At 46.1% G+C, this 23,761-nt stretch overlaps 1 protein-coding gene across 2 annotated transcripts in view; it reads left to right on the top strand.

The window, feature by feature from the left end:
- The window catches only part of LOC117366026 (RNA-binding protein 4B-like), a 106,889-nt gene that overhangs the window by 9,824 nt on the left and 73,304 nt on the right, over positions 1 to 23,761 (top strand). For both annotated transcript variants that reach the window (XM_033957055.1, XM_033957056.1), the window contains exon 2: positions 8,798 to 9,220. In XM_033957055.1, coding sequence (XP_033812946.1) covers positions 8,809 to 9,220 — 412 coding nt within the window. In that variant the 5' untranslated portion in view covers positions 8,798 to 8,808. The remainder of the gene's footprint in view (positions 1 to 8,797; positions 9,221 to 23,761) is intronic.

Genomic DNA, 23,761 nt, shown 5'->3' with positions numbered 1-23,761 from the left:
GAGACATTTTTAGGCACTGAGGGCAGGCTGCCATGAGGTGTGATTCTCCTAGGCAATGGACACACACCTTGGTTGGATGCTTGTATTTCATTCTGCTACGCTCAGGCTGGTCTCCCACTGCAGGGTCGGGTCAAGGGGCATAAAGTCGGAGCGATGGCGGCATCTTGTCGCTTTTCTCAGGTCCACGCCTATTGAGATCTGCAAGGCCGCCACGTGGTCCTCGGTTCATACATTCACCTCTCACTACTGTCTGGATACCTTTTCTAGGAACGACGGCCTGTTCGGCCAGTTGGTTTTGTGAAATCTGTTCTCCTAAATTGCCAACACTCCCACCGTCCCATCCTGGTTAGCTTGGAGGTCACCCACATGTCGAGAATATGCTGCCTGCTTGTCCTGGGATTAAGCACAGTTACTTACCGTAACAGGTGTTATCCAGGGACAGCAGGCAGATATTCTCGCAACCCTCCCACCTCCCCGGGTTGGCTTCTTTGCTAGCTATCTGAACTGAAGATCACGAGGAGGGGACGCGCCCTCTAGTGGAGCGGGAAGGCACACATGTGTGGTGCAGCACTAGCAAACTTTGAGATCTTCAGTCAAGTTTGCTTGAAAAGCTGTCCGGGGCTCCATGGATGACATCACCCACATGTCGAGAATATCTGCCTGCTGTCCCTGGATAAGTAAGTAACCGTGCTTTATCTTTACTGCGTTTCCTGGATATGCGTAGAATTCTTCTATACTATCTGAAGGTTACTAATGACTTTTGACGTTCGGATCAACTCTTTGTATTTGCAGGATGCAATAAAAGAGTGGCAGCATCCAAAGCTTCCATCGCTCGATGGGTCAAAGAGACCATTGCTTCTGCTTACTTCTTAGCAGAGAAGTGGTTGCCAGAAGGGCTTCATGCCCATTCAACAAGAGCAATAACAATTTCTTGGGCTGAATCCAGAGGTTTTCATTGAAAGTCATTTGTCATGTGGCTACTTGGTCTTCTCAGAATACCTTTTCTAAGCATTACCGATTGGATATGACAGCACGTACGGAAGCTGCTTTTGGCGCTTTGGTCATTGTAGAGGCGGTGTTTGCGTCCTACCCAGATTGAGGATTTCTTTACTACATCCCACCAGGGCTGTGGAGTCGGTAGAAATCCTTCGACTCCAACTCCTCAGTGTATAGTACCTACGACTCCAACTCCAAGTACCCAAAATTGTCTCTGACTTCAACTCCACAGCCCTGCATCTCACTAGTCTCTGGACTCTGCTGCTGCTGTTGCTAAGGAAGGAAAAATTATGTCCTTACCTGTTAATTTTCTTTCTTTTAGACCAGTGGTTCTCAACCTTGTCCTGGGGAATCCCCAGCCAGTCAGGTTTTCAAGATATCCCTAATGAATATGCACGAGAGAGATTTGCATATAATGGAAGTGGCAGGTATGCAAATCTCTCTCATGCATATTCATTAGGGGGGTATCTTGAAAACCCGACTGGCTGGGGGATCCCCTGGTCAGGGTTGAGAACTACTGCTTTAGACACGGCAGATGAATCCAGAGCCCCACCCTTTCTGGATATTTTCTACCGGTTTATCTTTTGCAAGCTTCAGAAGTTTTGTTATAATTGTATTCTGTATGATTATCTTTGAAATTTTTTATGCGAAAGAAGTTTTGTTTTGGTTTTTTTAAAATTTATTTATTTATAAATTTCAAATTAACAAATCAAGATAAATCTTGTACAGAAAGTGATTACAACAAAAGAACCAGGAAAAAAACCCCTCATAATTTTACGTAGAAACTGAGTATTGTGTAATCTCTCAAGTCCACCATATGATCCATGATGTAGAATAAACGGATTACTAACAAAGAAATGTTTATTAAAGATAATTGGTACGTGGTTAACTGATATTCAGGCGTCTAAACTCTTGAAGCCCTCATTCTTTCCCTTTCTCCAGGCGGGACAAGGAGAGAAGGGCCGTCAACTGGTTTGGCTCAAAGAAAACATATTTCTGAGAATTATATTGAACTATACATTTGCAGGGATGACGAAGATAAAAAGTTCCCCCAAGAGCCAATACTCCAGGTTTTAATAATAGAAACTCCTTTCTGCGTCTTTGTGTGTCTCTTGCCAAATCTGGGAACATTTGTATCTTTAAATCAAGAAACTTTTTCTCTTTATTTTTGAAGAATAGTCTCAAAAGCCAATTCTTATCCAACGTAATAGCCAAGGTCACAATCAATGTAGCAGGTATTGCAACTTCTTTATCAGATAGTTCAAGTAAAGCAGATACATCAATTGGTCCCTGAGTTTTTTCTTGAAGATCCTGATTTTTATTAGGTAAATAATAGACCTGGGTGAAAGGAGGTAATGAATCTTCCGATACTTCCAATATCTCCAGCAAATACCGTTTTAACATTTCTTTTGGAGTCACTGTCGAAACTCGTGGAAAGTTAATCAATCTTAAATTATTTTTCCTAGAGAAATTTTCAAATGTCTCTATCTTCCTTCTTAGATTTATATTGTCCTTTATTAAAGTATCCTGAAGCAGCTTGGAGGATTTAAGTTGATCTTTAATACTCTGGATATCTAGTTTTGATTCTCCCAGGTCTTGTTTTATCTGAAAAACTTCTTTCTCTTGAGTTTTTATTTTCCCCTCAATTTGAAGATGGTTAGTATTTACTGTTCTAACCAAATTGGCAGTCAAATCCCACAAAGCCTCCAATGTAACTTCTTGGGGCTTTACAATATTAAAAGTCTGCAAGTTTGATAGTGAAAAATTAGGCTCACCAGCCGAAGGATCCTCTCCTCTCCGTTCCTCCTGTGTCAGGGTTGGCCCCAGCGTTGTAGTGTCCTCATGTGGACTCAGGCTCTGCTGCAATCCGTGGGAGCCTGAGTCAGTGTTCATCTCGCCGTTCCCTGCAGCCTCTGGGTGGGAGCTCATGCCGACTTCCGGCTGCCTCTCCACTCCCGGGGAACTGGCGGCACGAGGGTTGGGAGGAGGGATTCTAACGTCGGGGCTCAGCGAGATCTCATGAGCCCGAAGAGACGCCTCCAGTCCGTTGCTAGGGAGTGTCTCAGCCGGGGGCGACACCGACTTTCCTATGGCGCCCTGCATCCGTCTCAGCAACTCCTCAATATTGCCAGAGGAGGCTATACCGGGACGCCGTGAGGCCGAAAAGGCTCCCTTTCCTCTCCTCTTTGGCATGGTCAAAAGTCTGCGGCAAAAAATCATTAGAAAAAGAATTCCCTATGGTAAGGTTTGCGGGCGGTTGCTCAGTAAACCACAACCGCGGCCATCTTGGATCAAGGGGATATCCGCGAAATAAGTTTTTTACATGCTAAGCATATTACTAGTTCCAGAGCTTGGGCAAGGAGCAATACAGGAGGCAAGGGCAGTTGTTGTTTGGTAAGGGACTGGATGACCTCATGGATTTGATAGTGGACCATCGCCTGAAGACCTTACCTGATAGTAGAGCCAGATCCTTCAGGGGTTCTGGGCATTCTAATTTTCATGGCTTCCACAGAAATTTTTGTGACTATAGGCAATATGTTTCTTAATTGCAGAGATCTTCAGAGTTCCTGGGGTCAGTATGTGGGCTACAGATGTTCCCAACTTTCTGCTGCCCGTCCTGTACAATCTGCCCAAAAGACAATGACGCCAGGGAGCTGCATGCCCCTCTGCGGATAAGGGGTCGGCTCTCGGAGTTTCTGCCTGCCTGGATGTACATTACAGCAGACAAGTGGGTCTTGGAAATTATTTAGTCAGGCTACAAGCTAGAATTTGCCCAACCTCTATCAGATTGGTTCAGCCCACCGCAAGTTCTTGTGGTTTTATGTTCTGGGTCAGCATTACCAATCTTTGGCCCTGCTTTTTGGACTATCAACAGTGCCCCGGACCTTCACCAAGGTGATGGTGGTAGTGATGGTTCATCTGAAGAAGATGGGGTTGCAGGTTCACCCTTATCTAGATGACTAGCTGATCAAAGCTCCATTCTTGTCAGAGGGGTGGGGCAAGTGCTCCAGGTTTTGCAAGACTTGGGCTGGATTGTCAACTACAGGAAGAGTCATCTGATGTCCATGCAGTAACTGGAATACCTGGGAGTTCTTTTTGATATTGGGGTGGGCTGTGTTTAACTTCGCGAGGCTCGCAGGCAGAAGCTGTATGCTCAGATTATGGCTATTTTGAAGAAGTTGGCTCCTGTGGTGTGGGACTACCTACAGGTTCTGGGATCCATGGTGGCTGTTACGCTGGATGTCCCTTGGGTAAAAGCGCACATGCCTTGCCTGACATGGACTTTGGAGGCCCGAGCAAGCATGAACTGGTAGCTTCATCCTCAATTGCTCTACAAGGGTGTTCCGTTGCACATTGCCTCCTGTTCTGTGGTGATGACAAATGCCAGCTTTCGGGGCTGGGGAGCACACTACAATCGTCATCCTCTTCAGGGCTGTTGGACTCCGTCTCAGGAAAGGTGGTCAATCAACCATCTGGAGCTCAGGGCCATTCGTGTCACCCTGAGAGCATTACAGGTGATCCTGGAGGGACAGGCAGTCCAGGTATTCTCTGACAATGCAACAGCTGTGGCCTATATCAATTGCCAAGGAGGGACCAAGAGCTCTCCCTTGGCTCAGGAAGTCCATCTGCTTTTCCTTTGGGCGGGACATCAATGTGGCACTGATGGTAGCGCATGTGGCTGGAGTGGACAACGTTTAAGTGGATTTTCTCAGCCGAAGGATTCTGGATCCATCCGAGGAGGCCCACTCACTGGGCAATTGTACGTCACTGGGGGCAGCCCTGCTTTGACTACATGGCTATGGCAAGGAACAAGAAGGCACAGTGCTTCTTTAGTCGCAGATCTGAGCCCGGAAATGAGGAGCTCAATTCTCTAGTGCAACCATGGCCTCCGTGAGTTCTTCTCTTTCCTATTTGGCCAATGATCGATCAAGTCCAAGTCCTTCAAACGATTGTGGGTCATCTTGGGCATGCCCAATTGTCCTCGAAGACCGTGGTAGGTGGATCTGCTGTGATTGCACGTGGGGTGCAGTCTCCGTCTGAGTGTCTATCCAGACCTTCTTTGTCAGGGTCCAGTGGCTAAGGAAGATCCGGGTCACATTTCGCTTACGGCAAGGCTCTTTAGCACGCTGCCCTAGAACAGTGTTCTTCAACTGCCGGTCCACGGACTGGGTGCCAGAATCAAGAAGTATTTGCATGCTTTTCAGCTGACAGGTACCAGAACTCAGGATCGTCTGCTAAAGAAATTGGATGTGCGCAGGGTGATCCTACATTATTTGGAAGTCATTAAGGAGTTTAAATTAAATTAAACTAAACCTTAAGTTTGTATACCGCATCATCTCCACAGAAGTAGAGCTCGGCACGGTTTACAGGAATTGATATAGAAAGGAACTCCAAAGAAAAGTAGAAGAACTTGGTACAGAGTTTCAGCTTTCTGACCATCTGTTTGTGCTGACTCATTCAGTTAAGCAGGGTGCTCCCACTTCTAAGGCCACAATATCCAGATGGATTCGTAAGGCCATTTTGTCAGCTTATATTCTGGCAGGAAGCAGTCTGTTTCCGTTAGGGCACATTCTACCAGGAGTGTGGCTTTGTCATGGGCCCAAGCTTGAGCTGTTCTCCTAAAGAGATTTGCAGGGTGGCCACGTGATCTTTGCTTCACACGATTGCCAAGTTCTACAGAGTGGATGTTACTACCAGGCAGAACTTGGCCTTCAGGTCCTCAGTCTTAAGGGCCGGCGCAGCCGGCCCACCCTAGCTACGAGGGTCATTTCATAAATAATGCATACTGGGGTTTGTTTGGGTCTCTCTTTTTTTTTATTTTTTTAAATTTACATGTTTTATTTTTTTCAAGTATTTCATCACAATCCTTCAATATGGTCTCCCTGCTTTGCAGTGACTGAGTCCCAACATCTGGGAAGCTTCATTATTCCATCCAGGACACCATTTTTGAGAGATACAAAATGATGTCCACACATAGGTTGTTTCCACATTAGAAAAAGGTCGAAGTATAGTAGACTCGTGTCTGGACTGTAGGAAGCATGAGGTAACATCTCCCAGCCGTATTCGCGTAGTTTTTCAATGACAGTCCCTATGTGCGGGTGAGTGTTGTCGTGAAGAATGAGTAGCCCAGCCAAGAGCAACTGAGGTTGGGTTTTGTGCATTAAATCCTGGTGGTCCAGCGGTGTATCGACAGGAGAAAGCTTTCCACGCTCCTGCCCCTCCCTCGCTGGACGACTGCCTCATCTCGGGGCCAGCGGTGCACAAAGCAGGAGCGAGCTTTTTGTGCTCCAGCCTGGGCCTGTGCTGCTCCCTGAATGGCTGACTGATAATAGCCATTCAGGGAGCGGTGTGGGGCCAGGCTGAAGCGCAAAAAGCTCGTTCCTGCCGTGTGTGGTGCTGGCCCCAAGATGAGGCAGCCATCCAACGAGGGAGGGATAGGAGCGCGGAAAGCTCACTCCGTGACACACCGCTAGACCACTAGGATTTAAGGGGGATTTAAAAAGGTATGGGGGTGTAGAAAATTGTTAGTCGGCTGGGACAGATCCCTCCTGTTCCAGCTTACCACTAGACCACCAGAAGAGGGACAGGGTGCAGAGCCTGGCAAGGAGTGTGAGGTTGGGTACAGAGTCTGGTATATAGTGGTACCTTGGTTTACCAGCATAATTTGTTCCAAAAGCATGCTCATAAACCAGATTTACCAGCATAATTCGGTCCAGAAGCATGCTCGTAAACCAAAATACTCGTATCAAAGTGAGTTTCCCCATAGGAACTAAGGGAAACTCGCTTGATACGTTCCCACCCACCCCCGAGGCCAGCGGCGCTGCTCTAGGCCCCCCTGCATGATCCGCCACCCTCCCCCTGCGATCCAGAATCCCCCCACTTGTGTCGCACCCCCCCCCCCCCCCCGGCCGCGATCTGAAATCCCCCAGACCCACCCGAACATGCTGTCTCCGAGATTCTCGGACATAGCATGAACTCGCAGGCCTTGAGCATGCGCAGATGCTCAAGGCCCAGCAAAGAAGAGGACGCAGATCTTCGGGCACCGGCATGTCCTGTGCGTTGGTGCAGGTACTGGTGGCCAGATGGGGGTAAGCAGCATATTCGGGTGGGTCTGGGGGATTTCAGATCGCGGCGGGAGGGAGGGTGCCGGATCGTGGGGGTTGCTGCTCGCAAATTGAGGCAAGCTTTGTTTCCGAGGCGCCGATTTTGCGAATGTTTTGCTCGTCTTGCAAACAGAGGTACCACTGTATTTTATTAAATATATTAGTACACCATTTGGCTCAGAATATATATATATATATATATATATATATATATATATATATATATATATATATATATATATATATATATATATATATATATATATATATATATATATATATATATATATATATATATATATATATAAAAAATCGTAGGTATGTATGTGTGTATGTATGTGTGTGTGTATGTACCGCGATCACGCAAAAACGGCTTGACCGATTTGAACGAAACTTGGTATGCAGATCCCTCACTACCTGGGATGATATGTTCTGGGGGTCTCGCGGCCCACCTGCACACATGGGCAGAGCTACAAACATAAAATCAGATCACCCATTCATGTCAATGGAAAAAATGTAAAAAGCTGGCAATCTCACAGTAATTCAAAAACGGCTTGACCGATTTGAACGAAACTTGGTATGCAGATCCCTTACTACCTGGGGTGATATGTTCTGGGGGTCTCGCGGCCCACCTGCAAATGTGGGTGGAGCTACAAACAGAAAATCAGATTTCACCCATTCATGTCGATGGAAAAAATGTAAAAAGCTGCCTTTCTCACAGTAATTCATAAACGGCTTGACCGATTTGAACGAAACTTGGTATGCAGATCCCTCACTACCTGGGGTGATATGTTCTGGGGGTCTCGCGGCCCACAACTCTATGTTGCTTGCTCAGGGCTGGGTTCACCCAAGAATTTATATGTTCTTGCTCCAGGAGGTGAAATTAAAAATGTTGTTTATAATCACGTTTTGCGTTAGTTGTATTGTATTCATTTTGTCAAATATTTCACATTATAATTTGAATATTGTACTTTTTATTAAGCTGTAAAAAAATATTTTCATTCACCACTATAAAGTATCTTTATTTGAATCCATTTACAGTTTTATTGCTATAATTAAATACCCGTGCAACGCCGGGGCATCAGCTAGTATATATATATATATATATATATATTTTTTTTTCTTGTTTTCCTCCTCTAAACCTAGGTGTCTTATAGTGTGAAAAATACAGTATGTACTTCCTAGCAAGCTCTCTTCCAATAGATGAGACATTCTAGACTCCCTGCCCTGTCCTTCTTGTGCCTGCTTTCAGTTTTCAGTCTACTTATGCTTCTCCATGCTGATTCTTGGTGACCGGTCAGTCCTTCGGGGTTGTGAAGAATCTTTACATATGTTCAACTTGTTAGGGAGTAGTTTCTGAGCTCCTTTGAAGCCTGTGTTGGCGGTTAATGGTACTATTTAGTTGTTTATGAACAGAACAATAGTTTAGCCTTTGGTTACTAGTTCCTCTATTTCACATTTGTGGGTGCCTTTTTATGCTTGGGTACTAACCGTTAGAGGGCACTAAGCTGATCTGTGAAGTACATGAAGCGGAGTGAAAAATCCAGTGTGGATTCCTTCTCTAGTCCATGCGAGTATGGGGAAATAACCCTGTTGTCTAGAATGTCTCACCTATCTACTGGAAAAGAGCTTACCAGGGTAAGTACATAATCTCTTTTTACTGTGCCTGTTAACTTTTCTGAAATTTTGTTTTGCAGATTTTGCAGACATGGTGAAGCTTTTTGTTGGCAATCTGCCCTGTGAGGCCACTGAAGATGAACTCAGAACCCTTTTCGAACAGTATGGAAAGGTGGCAGAATGTGACATCGTCAGAAATTATGGTTTTGTGCACATGGATGACAGGTCTGCAGCTGAGGAGGCAGTCCGTAACCTTAACCATTACAAGCTTCATGGCGTCACTATCAATGTAGAGGCCAGCAAGAGCAAAGTCAAGGCCTCAACCAAACTCCATGTGGGCAACATCAGTTCTAACTGCACCAATCAAGAGCTGCGGGCCAAGTTTGAAGAGTATGGCCCGGTGATCGAGTGTGATATAGTGAAGGATTATGCATTTGTGCATATGGAGCGGTCAGAGGATGCTGTAGATGCTATCAAGGGGCTAGACAACACAGAGTTCAAAGGTGAAATTAAATGGGAAGAGTACAGACAAAGGTCTCTTGAGGGGGAGAGCTAATAAAGGGTCTAGAGCTGCATTGTTGCTCAAGTGCTAGAAGTTGTAGAAAATATTTGTTGCTTAGCCATTGTGCATAATTGTCTATTCCCGGGAGATAACGTGATGGCAGCAGGAAGTTGGGATATAAATGCTTAGAGGGCAAACTACAATATAACTTCACACACAAGACCTCATACACTCAAGGCACTACCGTAATTCCTTTTGTGCCCTTGCTGGGGTGGTGCATTCATCATTGGTCTTGTTGGCAATATGCTGTATGTTTAATAATAAAGGCTAATACAATTCAATCAGCTTGGGGATTATGTCTTAGATTGAAGTACCCTTATCAAACTTTAAACCAAAATGGTACTTGTGCTTAAATAAACTAAAATATAAATAATGTGATGAGTGTGCTCAGTACCCCTTCACACGTCGGTCACTTTGGAAAAAAGACCAATGGGCTGGAGAACCATCATGGCAGCACTCCGTTCTCCTTAATGCCTAACTTTGAGTATCATAATTTCACTTCAGTTGTGTCAATCTGAAACTGCAAAACATCAAACAAGAAACCAAAATGTACTTATCTAGATGTTGGTGGCAAAAAGAGCCACGCTACCACTTGTATCTCAGCTGCTACAACTGAATAAATTTATAAGGTTCTTCAATTCCAAAGGTCAATGGTGAAGTTATCCTGAACTCCTCAGTGCAGTGAAAAATCCACTTGTCCTTATGACAATCCACCAAGACAGTGGTCCCCCAACCCTGTCCTGGAGGGACCACTAGCCAATCGGGTTTTCAGGATAGTTCTAATGAATATGCACTCCTATCATCTTCATTATATGCAAATCTCTTTTATGCATATTCATTAGGGCTATCCTGGTGGTCTTCCAGGACAGGGTTGGGAACCACTGCACTGAAAGGAATGTACCGTCGTAAACAGTTTCTCCCCTTGACTCCAGCCGAGTTTCAAACTGTCTTCTGCAGGAAGGGTGAACGTAGATGGTCACTAATAACACCACCCTCAGCTTGAATTCTAAACAAAATGACACTGCATTAAAACCCATGTTGCTTTCATATTAACAAAATGTTCATAATCAATGATGCTTTTGCTATGATCTATATCGGTGGTCTCAAACTCAAACCCTTTGCAGGGCCACATTTTGAATTTGTCAGTACTTAGAGGGCTTCAGAAAAAATAGTTAATGTCTTATTAAAGAAATGGGCAATTTTGCATGAGGTAAAACTTTTTATAGTTTATAAATCTTTCCTTTTGGCTAAGTCTTAATAATAATATTGTAATTTATAGCTAAAGAGACATATGATCAAGAAACTATTTTATTTTACTTTTGTAATTATGATAAACATACTGAGGGGCCTCAAATAGTACCTGGCAGGCCCCCGGGCCGTGAGTTTGAGACCACTGGTCTGTATGAAAGTACTATAAATAAACTTACTTGGACAGTGTTCCCCAACATTCAGGCGGGAACTGGCGCTGAAAATGGCAAATAGCAAATCAGTTTTGTTTACCCATCCCATTGTTTTTTCCTTGTTTTTTGTCTATTTTCTTAAGCTATGAAGATGTAACTTTACCCCTCTATCCTTCACGTTTCGTGTATGTCTCAAAACTGTTAGTTTTAAGTTATTTTGCTTACTTATATAAACTTGTTTTATGAAGTTGTAAATCGCTTAATAACTTGAATAAGCGATTCATCAAATACAAATAAAAACTTGAACAAGCAGGCAGCATATTCTCACATATGTGGGTGACATCATCCAAGGAACCCCGGTATGGACAGCTGCTAAAGTGTTTGTGTACTTTAAGACCTTTAGAAAGTTTGCGACTGACCGCACATACGCAAGTGCGTTCCGGTGCAATGTAGGTGCACGGCTTCTCAGTTTTCCTTAGTTTTTGATTTGGCTGAGGTGGTTTTCCCTTCCATGTCCCATCCGTTGAGTGGCTTCAAGAAGTGCGGCAGGTGCCTGCGCACTATTTCTTTAACCAACCCACATAAGTAGTGTATTCAGTGCCTTGGCCCAGACCATCGCGTGGAGTCTTGTATGCACTGTTCAACGCTACAGAAGCGTTCTATTAAAAGCAGCCACCTTCAATAGAGATTACTTTTCGGTACCATGGAGGGCTCTCAGGTACCATTGAGACCGTCCAAGCCATCGACATTGAAGGCATCACCATCGTCTTAAGGTATCTGCTTCCATCTCGGTGTCGCAGGCTATAGCTTTGTCAGGTAAGCCAGCTAAGAAGTCACCAGCTTTTCAGACGGTGTCACGGGCCACTAAGGTATAGGAGTCTATTGGCACCGGCTAAACAGCCCATTGATGCGGCTCGCTTCAACTTCAAGGGGTGCATCGTCACCTATGTCAACTTCTCCGGAGCGAGCTGCGGCACCGTTAATACCGGCGTCCAAGCCACAGGTGTTAATGCAAGCTTTTAAGGAGAAGCTCGGTGCTATCTTTCAATTGGAGTTTGGAGATATGTTTCAACTAGTTACCCCCATGTTGGCTCCTTCGGTACCGGCCCAGCCTGAGCATCGCTCCATGAGAGATGCAGGTACCATCACTGCTTCATCGGTACCACGTCATTCTCAGCACCAATCCTCATTGAGCCTTTTATCCAGGCATCGCTCTTCAAGGCACCGTTCTTCTCTGAGGCATCATTAGAAGCATCCTGGGCATTGCTCCAGTCAATCACGTCCTTCTCCAAGGATGCATTCAACTAAATCTAGCAACCACTCTTCCAAGTCCAGGCACATCTCTCCCAAGTGAGCAGACAAGCGCAAGAAGTCTGTCTCGCCTACTTCTCGCCTATTTCATCGGGTCGATACATTCATGTCAGGATAGCGGACATGAATGTTAATTTCCAAGATTGTTTAGCCAACATTACTTGCCTAGGAGATGAACTTTTTAGGGACACTATTGAGAATGCAACTCAAAAACTCAGCACATGAAAAGCCTTTCAATTAATTGCTTAGACCTAAGCCTAAGCCATCTACCGCTAAACCTTTCAAGCCCTCTTCTTCCTATCGGAGGCAATATACAGCAAAATCTCTTCCTCCTTTCAGGCCGCAGCAAAAAAAACAGCAATAGCGGCATCCTCAAATCTCAAACTATTTCTACTCCCAAGTCAAATCGGCCTTTTTGATCGACTACTCGCAAACATAACTTCAATCAAGGCAACTCTGCCTCTCTCTCTCCACACTGTCTACAACATTACCATCATCAGTGGCACTTATTTACCTCTGAGTTCTCAATATCATTTGAGAAGGTTATTCTCTTCATTTTCTCAACATTCCTCCAGATCTTCCTCAAAGAGTTTCCTTCCAACCCTCTACAGTCCTCTCTTTTCCAGGAAGTCTAATTTCTGCTCCTTCTCAATGCCACTGAGAAGGTTCCTTTTGGACCAGCAGAACACAGAATTTTATTCCTGATATTTCCTTGTCCCAAAGAAGACAGGAAGTCTTTGGCCGATATTGGACATCGGAGCTCTCAAAAAATTTCTTGTCACAGAAAAGTTTCAGATGCTGTGTCTGGCATTGCTGTACCCTCTGCTGGATCGCAACGATTGGTTATGCTCTAGATATCAAGGAGGCTTACACTCACATTTCCATTCACCAAGCCTCTCGCAGGTTTCTCAGATTTTGGGTGGGGAATCTTCAATACCAAGGTTCTGCCTTTTGGTCTTGCATCATCTCCCAGAGTTTTCACCAAGTGCCTGATGGTGGTGGCAGCAGCATTGTGAACTCGTGGTTTTCAAGTCTTTCCCTGTCTAGACGATTTATTCATTAGGGACCCTTCTTCAAAGACCCTTCATCTCAGGGTGTTGTTATAGTGACACAACAGACTATATATTCTCTATATATTCTGCAATATTTGGGATTCAAAATCAACTTTCCAAATCTCAACAGCAGCCTTCTTAGACTTCAGTTCATTGGAGCCCTCTTAGATACTGTTCAACTCGGGGCATTTCTTCCTCAACAGCGTCAAGACACTTTGATAGACAACTTTGTCATCAAGTGACCCACCTTCCTTCACTCTCGGTGAGACACATGATGGTTTTTCTAGGTCACATGACCTCTACAGTTCACATGGCTCCTTTTGCCAGACTTCACTTATGGATCCCTCAGTGGTCGCTGGCTTCTCGGTGGTTGCAGGCTCTCTACCCGCTTTCCCAGCATATTACAATAACATCTTCTCTACGACAATCTCTTCAGTGGTGGATGCTGTCTTCCAATCTTTCCAGAGGTTTGCTGTTTCAAACGCCACCTTATCAGAAAGTTCTCAAGTCAGATTTGTCAACCTATGCTTGGGGAGCTCACCTGGATAGTCTCCACACTCAAGGTCTTTGGTCTGTCTCAGTTCGGCACCATCATAAATCTATTGGAACTCGAACGATTTTCAGTGCTCTCAGGGCTTTTCAGCATCTTCTTCAAATCAGGTCATTCTTATCTGTACAGACAATCCAGTAACCATGTACTACGTGAACAAGCAGGGAGAAACATGATCTCTTCCTCTGCCAAGAAGCTCAAAAGATTTGGAATTGGGCAATTCTTCTCAACATCTTCCTAAAGGCTGTCTACATTCAAGGGGAGCAAAATTCATTAGGGGACAAATTTAAGTCGTATTCTTCAACTGCATGAATGGACGCTGAACTTTGCAGCTCTCCATCCAATTTTTTCTCAAGGGGGAACCCCTCAGGTAGATCTTCTTGCATATCCCCACAACAACAAGCTGCTCTAGTTCTGTTCCAGACTATACTCTCCTCATGGCCTGGAGGCAGATGCTTTTCTCCTGGATTGAACGAACAAGTTTTTTTATGCATTCCCTCCTTTTTCACTTATTCTCAAAACACTTGTCAAACTCGAACAGGAATCTGCCACCATGATTCTGATAGCTCCTCAGTGGCCCAGACAGCCTTGGTTCTCCCTTCTACTTCCTCACCATCAGGGAGTCCCTTTTACCAATTTTTCCATTTGACTTCACCTGACCTTCAGTTTTCTCAATCATTCAGACATTCCAGAAAACCAGCCACAAGAAAATGTTATACTCAAAAATGGACAAGGTTTTCTGCTTGGTGCGATCATCATCAGGAACCAAAATCCACCTCCTTATCTTAGGTTTTGGATTACCTTTTAAATGTATCTCATTCTGGCCTCAAGTCCACTTCCAATAGAGTCCATCTCTGTGCAATTGCTGCTTTTCATCAACCATTGGATGGAAAACCTCTCACTGCTCACCCTGTGGTTTCCAAATTTATGAAGGGACTCTTCAATGTTAAACCACCTCCCAGTAGTTTGGGATCTTAATGTTGTACTTGCTAAACTGATGAGGCCTCCATTTGAACCAATGTCTTTGGCTCATCTTAAATACCTCACTTGGAAACTAGTTTTTCTCATTTCTCTAATGTTTGCTCGCAGAATCGGTGAACTTCAAGCATTGGTAGTGGATCCACCATTTACAGTATTTCATCATGATAAGGTGGTGTTCCACACTCATCTGAAGTTCTACAGTTCTTCACACTCTGGACTGCAAACGAGCATTGGCCTACTATTTGCAACAAATTAAATCACGTAGATCGTCTCCACAACTTTTTGTCTCCTTTGATCCTAATAAGTTGGGGTACCCTATTTCCAAGAGGACAATGTCCAACTGTTTGGCTGCTTGCATCTTTTGTTATGCTCAAGCTGGGCTGAGACTAGAGGTTCGTATCACAACCTATAAGGTTTGAGCTATGGCAGCTTCAGTAGCTTTTCTCTGCTCTACTCCCATTGATGAAATCTGCAAAGCTGCCACTTAGTCCTCAGTTCATACTTTCACCTCTCAGTACTGTCTGAAATCCTATTCCAAACGGGATAGCCATTTCGGCCAAACAGTATTACAAAATTTATTTTCTAAAAAACCAACTCTCCAACCATCCCATTTTTTTGTTATCTTGGAGACTACCCACATGTGAGAATATGCTGCCTGCTTCTCCTGGGATAAAGCACAGTTACTTACCCTAACAGGTATTATCCAGGGACAGCAGGCAGATATTCCCCTGGTTGGCTTCTTAGCTGGCTATCTGAACTCAGGAGCTGCTGCACACCTATGTCGGGCGGCAAGGCACTCGCGCAGGTGCGGTCAGTCGCAATCTTTCTAAAGTTCTTAAAGTGCACAAACACTTGCAGCTGTCCATACCGAGGTTCCGTGGATAACATCACCTGCATATGTGAGAATATCTGCCTGCTGTCCCTGGATAACACCTGTTACGGTAAGTATCTGTGCTTTTTGTTCCTTCAACACTAACTTGTTTTTTGTTGGGGGTTTTTTTTTTTTTTTTGTACAATCCTACTTTATTCCAGGACTGGTGGGATGTTGTCTTCTCTGGCTATTGCTCCCTGGACCTCAGTTTTCTATTCCTGCAAGCCAGACTGTAGTAGCTCATCTCTTCTGCTCGAGTTTCATTTCTGAAATTTCAGTGTATTTTGATTTATTTCTCGTGGGTTTTACCCTGTGCTGTGGACATCCTTACAGTGGGAGATCGCAGACTCTTGGAGGAAGTCTGCCTCTGGGGGGTTCCCTGCTCCTATAGTAAGCCCCCCGAACAGCCTGCACGTGAATTCGAGGCTCCAGGATCGGGAGCTAGCTCACCCCAGGTTCGGCTGTTAGTTGGTGAAGTGCGGGCTGTGCGGTTCTGTGGATTGGGACTGGACTGCATATCTTCCCTGAGTAATCTGGAAGTGTTGGAGGTCATTGGCCGTGGTCAAGCAGGTGGGACAGTCAGAAGACTTGAAATCCAGTTTTTTAGCTTCCTGAGGCTTTAAATTTCCCTTCATGCTGTATTAGCATTGCCTGCCATTTCTAAAACAGCTTGCTTACCTGATTTGGTGATTTTGGGGGGGAGGGGTCCTAAAAAGGGGGGTTTGGGGTGCATGTTCTAAACCCCTCCCTGAACCTCTAAAATCATAAAATCGCCATTTTCCAGAGGTTCCTGCTTTTTCCAAGCTGTTTTAAGGCAAAATCTGCACCCATGGTGAACATCTTGGATTTTTTCCAAGCTACTTTAAAAGCTTCATTTTCGCTCCAGGCTTCTCAGATGGCCGCCTCAGGACATGATGGCATGGATTCATGCCTCATTTGCGGCAGATGGCTGTCAGATTCGCAGCCATGTTCCACATGCGCCGCAAGGGGGGCGAGATTTGCAAGGATGCGGTGCCTTCTACCTCTGGAGAGACCGTTCTTGTGTCCTCTGAATCAACTGCCATGAAAATCGCACCGGGAGACCTTCAGAAGAGCGCTAGTGGCGTTTTGATGAAATGCAAGCGCAGTTTTGGGGAAAAGTCCCATAAATCTTCCACGCACTCTTAAATCTGAGGTGCACAGGGCAGCTCTTACCGTGGAGACCTTTTTCCCTGGCATTTGTGAATATATTCTGTCAGGCATACTTGGTTAAGTCCATGCCTGTGGTACCCTCTCTGAAACCATCTGCCCGTGGGTCTTCCCCTCCGCTGGACACCAGTCTTTCTCTGTACTCCCAGATGGGGACCCCAGAGCGCAAGCGGGCGATGGCTGCAATTGCGTCTGTTACTCTTTCCATATCCCTGTTTCCCCAGGGCATCTAGCAGAGCTCTGCAATCAAGATTTGTGTGGGTCCTGGGACCTAGCAGACGATCGTTCAATGCGCAGGTTCTTCAAACCTGGTCGTCTAGATCTTTTATCTGCAGGAATTAAAACTGCAGCCAGATCAGCCTGTCCAGGCAGAATGTTCTTTGAGTGCTCAAGAGACCACTCTTGCTCTCTGCCTCCTTTCCTGATAATCTGGATCTGGTCCGTATTCTTTTGGAGTTTTGGGATAACCCAGAGGGTCCCTTTAAATGCGCTTGGGCCATAGCAAAGCTTTAGCCCATGGCGGCAGAGTTTACTAAGCACTTTGCATCAACGAAGGAGAATTCGGCCGGTGCTCAAGTCACCAAGTTTCTCTCTCCCCTCTTATTGGGGGGGGGGGTCTGAAAGATGTTCAGGATAGACATGTGGATTTTATTTCACCTTTTTGATTCTGTGGCTGCCAGTGTCAAGGCGATGACGGCCACAACTTTTATTGCCCAGGCGTGCCATTCCAAGCTCCACCACGATCCAGATACCATGGCTGCTGCTATTACTACTACTATTTCTATAGCACTACCACATGCACACAGTGCTGCACAGAGTCACAAAGAGTAAGAAAACAGTCCCTGCTTTAAGTGACCACTTCTGTTTGGGCAAGGTCTGGGTGACCTTATGGTGAGTATTCAGGACCATTAGCCTAAGGCTTTGCCAGGAAACAAGTCTCTCCCCCCTAGGAGTTCGGGGTGTCCTAATTTTTGTCCAGCCTCTGGTCAGAGGTACCCATCTTCTTACTGGGAACATTTCGGAGGCCCTGGTTGTCGGCAGTCCTCATATAGATGTCCAGCTGCTCCCCCGAAGAAAGTTCTAACACAAGGCCTCTAGCCTCTCTCCTCCCATTGGAAGACAGCTCTTGGCTTTTTTGGCAGAATGGGAGACAGTAACCTAGGACCACTGGGTCCTGGAGGTCCTCCGCGACGGGCTCAAGTTGGAATTTTTCCGACCTCTGTTGGACTACTTTATTGATTCTCTTGTGGGGTGTCACATAAAAGGCGCTCAGGGTGCAGTTCATGATCCGCAGACTGCTGGATATAGTGGCCATCGAACCCATGCCAGTGGATGACTTAGGCTCGAGGAGATACTCAATATACTTCATCGTTCCAAAGATTGAAGACACATTCTGGATCTCAAAACAGTCAATGCAGCACTGAAGGTGCCCCACTTCCGAATGGAGACTATACGTTCAGTCATTGCATCAGTGGTGCCAGGGGAGTTTCTGACCTCCCTGGATTTATTGGTAGCATATCTTCATATCCCCATTTTTCCGGGTCACAGGAAGTTCGTTCGTTTCCATGTTCTGGATCAACACTTTCAATTTGCGACTCTCCCCTTCGGCCTGGCGATGGTGCCCTGGACCATAATGGTGATGGTTGCTCATCTCCACTCTTGGGGTGTCCTGGTCCATCCCTATCTGGACGGTTGGCTGATCTGAGCTTTTTCCCTGTCGGAGGGGACCCAGCATGTGTAGCAAGTGGTTCGATTGCTGCAGCGCCTGGGCTGGGTGATCAATCTGCAAAAGAGCCAGTTGGAGCCTACCCAGGATTAAGTACCCGGGGGTCCGGTTCCACAAGGCCCAGAACAGTGTGTTTCTCCCAACATACCATCAGAGTCATGTTAGCCGTTCGGGCTCCGATGGCCTGGCAATATCTCCAGGTTCTGGGGTTCAGGGTAGCATCGATTTGAGGTGGTGCTATGGGTCAGGGCCCAACTGCGGCCCCTGCAGGAGGCATTGTTGTCCCATTGAAACCCGCAATGGGATCCATTATCTGTACTATTGCCCTGGATGGCAGTGGCACATAGCAGCATGCAGTGGTGGTTGAGTCCTCTGACTTTGTCCAGGGGCCTGCCGCTTCAGATTCCAGATTGGGTGAGTCTTTCCGTCTGCTCCGATACAGGGTCAGTGGTCGCCCTCAGAGCGCAAGTGGTCGATCAGTTGCCTAGAGCTGAGGGTGATCCATCTAGCATTGTTGCATTTCCAGAAGTGTCTCCATCAGCGAGCTGTCCGGGTGTTCTCGGACAATTCCACAGCAGTGACCTTTGTCAACCGATAAAGGGTCACAAGGAGCCCTCCTGAGCGTGGAGGCACGGTTGCTCTCTTCCTGGGCGGAAAGGCATCTGGGAGCGCTGTTCCACGGCTCACATTGCGGGAGTAGACAACGTCCAGGCAGACTTTTAGTCATCAGACGCTGGATCCTGGGGAGTGGTCTCCCAGAGATCGAGTACATAGTGGCGCCGCTGGGGTCGACTCACATTCGACCTCATGGCGAACACCAAGAACATGAAGACAGAACAGGTTTTACAGCTGTTGGTGAGAGGCCGACAGCGCAGGTCTGGCCGCTGTGGTGCAGTCCTGGCCACAGGAAGGTCTCCTCTACGTCTTGCCTCCATGGCCCATGATAAGACGTGTTTTGTGTAGCATCGCAGAGCACGGGGGTCCAGTGATCTTGGTGGCTCCTGATTGGTCAAGAAGACTATGGTATGCCGATCTGGTTCGGTTTCGGCAGGATCAGGGATTTCGGCTACCCTATCATCCACGTCTTCTTACACAGGGGCCAGTCATTCTGCAGGATCCGTACCACTTTGATCTTAAGGCGTGCGACCTTGACGGCCCGGGGCTATTTGACTGCAGTAATTGCTACGTTACTGCACAGCAAGAGGAAGTCCATGGTGGCAGCCTATGCAGAAGCTTGGAAGTGTTATCAGGTTTGGTGCTCCGGTCGTCGGGTGAATCACTTGGCTCAGGTCCTAGACTTTCTGCAGGATGACCTGAAAAGGGGCCTCACTGTGGCTTCTCTCAGGGTTCAGATCGCAGGCCTTTTATGTTTGCGGACTATCATACTTAGAGTTTCCTGAGGAACTCATCCGGAGGTTGTCTGATTCTTAAGGAGTGTGGCTCAGATGAGGCTTCTGTTGCACTTCCCTTGTCTGATGTGGAATCTGAATCTGGTTCTTAGCTCTCTGGCTTGTCTGCCCTATGAACCTCTAGAGCAGTGGTCTCAAACTCGTGGCCCAAGGGCCACATGCGGCCCGCCAGGTACTATTTTGAGTCCCTCAGTATGTTTATCATAATCACAAAAGCAAAATAAAAGTTTCTTGATCCTATGTCTCTAGCTATAAATTACAATATTATTATTAGGACTTAGCCAAAAGGAAAGATTTATAAACTATAAACCTTGTAACCCATTCTGAGCTACTGGGAGGATGGGATAGAAATGGAATTAAATAAAATAAAGAGTTTTACCTCATGCAAAATTGTCATTTCTTTAATAAGACATTAACTATTTTTTTTTCTGAGGCCCTCCAAGTACCTACAAATCCAAAATGTGGCCCTGCAGATGGTTTGACCACTGCTCTAGAGCAAGCTTCTTTTGAAGGATCTCTTCATCAAGAAACTATTCCTGGTTGTGGTCACATCTGCCCGAAGAGTTTCAGAACTTCAGGCTCTCTCTTGCTAAGATCATTTCCTGTGGATCACAGATTCCGCAGTTATTTTGTGGACCTTGCCTTCTTTCCTTCCGAAGGCAGTTTCTGTGTTCCATGTGAATTAGGAAGTTTGTCTTCCGGTGTTCGTCCACTCGGGTTCCAAGGCCCATGACTGGATTTTGCGGTCCCTGGATGTTTGCCAACTATTGCTGCAGTATTTGGAAGTCACCAATGAGTTTCATCTCTCAGACTGTTTATCCTTGCGGGTCCAGCTCATAAGGGTAGGCCTGCTTCTAAGGCTACCATTTCAAGATGGATCCTTTCGGCCATTTCTGCCGCCTATGTAGCGGCAGGGAAAGAGCCTCCCCTTGAGGTTCAGACTCATTCTACCAGGGGTGTATCCTCATCTTGGGCAGAGTCTACTGCAGTTTCGCTGGAAAATCTGAAGGGCTGCTACATAGTCTTCCCGGCATACCTTTACCAAGTTTTATCAGATTGATGTGGCAGCCCAGAAGGATGCTTTTTTTGGGGGGGACATCGGTGTTGGCAGCGGGCTCATCGGTCCCACCCTGATATTTTGGGACTGTTGTGTTACGTCCCACCAGTACCGGAATAATATGGGATTGTACAAGAACGAAAGATTAGGTTTTTACCTCTGTTAATCTTCTTTCTTGTAAATCTGCACTTTATTCCGGGAACCCGCCCTGTGTCTGTACGATTTGCTGATCGACTGCCTGAATACAGGTAAGCTGGATTTCGGTCTCAGAGCAGTCTTTCTAAGAATACCATCTGTATTGATGTATCGTTAAGTTAGGGGGGTCCCTGGATTAGCGTTCCTTCTGATAGTGCAGGCTGTCTCCCTAGAGCACTGTTTTTATTATTCAGGTTTTAATGTTTCATATCCTGTTTTCTGGTTTTTATTGTTGCTATTTTGAATATGTTAATGTGAGCAGAATTGATTGTTGGGTGGGGAGCAGTGTTCCCGCTAAGGTGCGTTGGCCTGCGCGCGCGCACAAAATATTACATCGCAGCGCAAAGTTTCTCTTCACAGCGCACACACGCGTCGCAAAGGTAAGGGGAGGTAAGGTAAGGGGACGCATTGGGGGGATTGCACTTCCCCACAATTGCCATGCTTCGGTTCCTCTTCTTCCTTCCTTCCTCCCCCCCCCCCCGCGGGACCCTGCGGCACCATCAACTCTTACTCCCTCTAATGTCGGCCCTGCAGCTCCAGACTTCCTCGCACCTTCTCCCCTCCCCCTTTGGATCGCTATTATTTTAAATGTTATAGCCGCGGAGCTGTATCCATCAGTGGAGATGTCTAACCTCGGCCTGCCCCGGAACTCTTACTGCAGCAGCCGCCCGTCTAGGCAGGAACAGGAAGTCACTGTTGCAGTAAGAGTTCCGGGGCAGGCCGAGGTTAGACATCTCCACTGATGGATACAGCTCCGCGGCTATAACATTTAAAATAATAGCGATCCAAAGGGGGAGGGGAGAAGGTGCGAGGAAGTCTGGAGCTGCAGGGCCGACATTAGAGGGAGTAAGAGTTGATGGTGCCGCAGGGTCCCGCGGGGGGGGGGGGGAGGAAGGAAGGAAGAAGAGGAACCGAAGCATGGCAATTGTGGGGAAGTGCAGAGCTGCAGGGAAGAGTGTTGCGGTACCCAGCGGGAGGGAGAAGGAAGATGAGGGAGGGAATTAAAGGAGATGCCAGGGCTTGGAGCATAGGAGGAAGGTATGCCAGTCTAAGGGAAAAGGAAGGGGGAGATGTGAGAGCATGGAGGGGGAGCGAAAGATGGAAGAAAAGGAAAGGAGAGAGATGCCAGAGAATCAGGGAAGGGGAGATACCAGACTATGAGGAGAGGTGTGGGAGAGGGAAGGCGAGGAGAGAGATGCCAGACCAATGGGGTGAAAGGAGAGATGGAAGGGGGAGGCATACAGTTTCTGGAAGGGGCATAGAAGGAGAGAAGATGCCATATAGGGGAAGAGAGACGGCAGACAGTGAATGGAAGGAAGAGAGTTACAAGAAGATGAGGAAAGGAGAAACCACAGAAGACAAAGGTAGAAAAAAATTTCTATTTATTTATTGCTTTAGGAGACATGTGTCACTGTTTCTGTGAAGCATTGTATGCAGAGTCCAGCTTCTTGCTGGTTCAATTTAACCTTTGTCTATGTATTTTTATTTTATCCCCCCTTTTACAAAACTGTGAAGCGTTTTTAGCACCAGCCTTGGTGGTAGCAGCTCTGATGCTCAGAATTTTATGAGCATCAGAGCTGTTACCTCCGTAGCTAAAATCCACACTACAGTTTTGTAAAAGGGGGAGGGGTTAGTTTGTGATTACATATTCCTTACTAGGCGAAGGTGTTTTCTGTGTTCTGTGTGTTCGAAAGACATGGTTTTCTGTTAGGATTGACGGTGTAGGATTGATCTGTGCTGGTCTGGCTTGTTTAGTTTTACAATGGGTGTATTGATGTACTGCTCACTGCAATATGTAAGATGCTGCCTTTTCCTAGGTACTCATGTGTGACGTGTGGTTTGTTACTAAAAATCATGTTTTTCTTACAGATGGGGGGGGGTGCCAAAAAATGATGGGCCCCGGATGTTACATATGCTAGGTACGCCACTGTATGTAAAGATACCAGAAAGCTGGCGTAGCAAAAACTTCTAAGTTTTGAGTATTTAACCCTCCCACAATCTCACGGGCACTCGTTTCAAGTTTATTGAGATTTTGATTTAAACGCAATATCAAATATTTTCAATGCGTATAACAAAAATAAATTTGGGGAAATAAATAAAACCATTTGAACCAGTGTTCCCGCTAAGCTGCGCTGGCGTGCGCTGGCGCACAAAATATTACATCGCAGCGCACACGTTTCTCGTCACAGCGCACGATCGGAAGAGGCGTACGGCAGATGGCAGGGCGGCGAGAGGAGAATCGGGCGAGTTGGCTCATAACTTGCTGGCGCCCGATATTTTTGGCTCACGGTGAAAAAAGTTTGCTCACAACACCCGCCCGCTTAGAGGGAACACTGGTGGGGAGTTCCCGTTCCTCTCTCTCTTTCTTGCTGTCTCTTGTTTTTCCTGTAGTGGTCCTGGCTGCTTGAAGACTGAGATCCAGGGAGCATGCTCCAGAAGATAATAGCAGAGGGAGGAGTCAGAGCTTCTATCAATTGAAGTTTCCTACAGTCCCTGGCTAGCCAGGGAAGACAACATCCCACCAGCCCTAGAATAAAGTGCGAATTTACAAGAAATAAGATTAGCAGAGGTAAGAACCTAATCTTTTCATTCTATATTTCCTTTATATTGGGATGCTGTAAGTAACACAGCAAATTTAAGATCTCCCAAGCTGTGCTGATGTTCTAACCAATAGCGTGTAAGGGGCTTCCAATTTATGGGTGCGAATAGTACTCAAATGTTCTATAATTCGAGTTTTATATT

This window comes from Geotrypetes seraphini, chromosome 8, assembly GCF_902459505.1.
Source record: "Geotrypetes seraphini chromosome 8, aGeoSer1.1, whole genome shotgun sequence".
Lineage (NCBI taxonomy): Eukaryota > Metazoa > Chordata > Amphibia > Gymnophiona > Dermophiidae > Geotrypetes > Geotrypetes seraphini.
The sequence above is the reverse complement of the archived record's forward strand: the minus strand, read 5'-3'. Positions and strand labels throughout refer to the sequence as shown.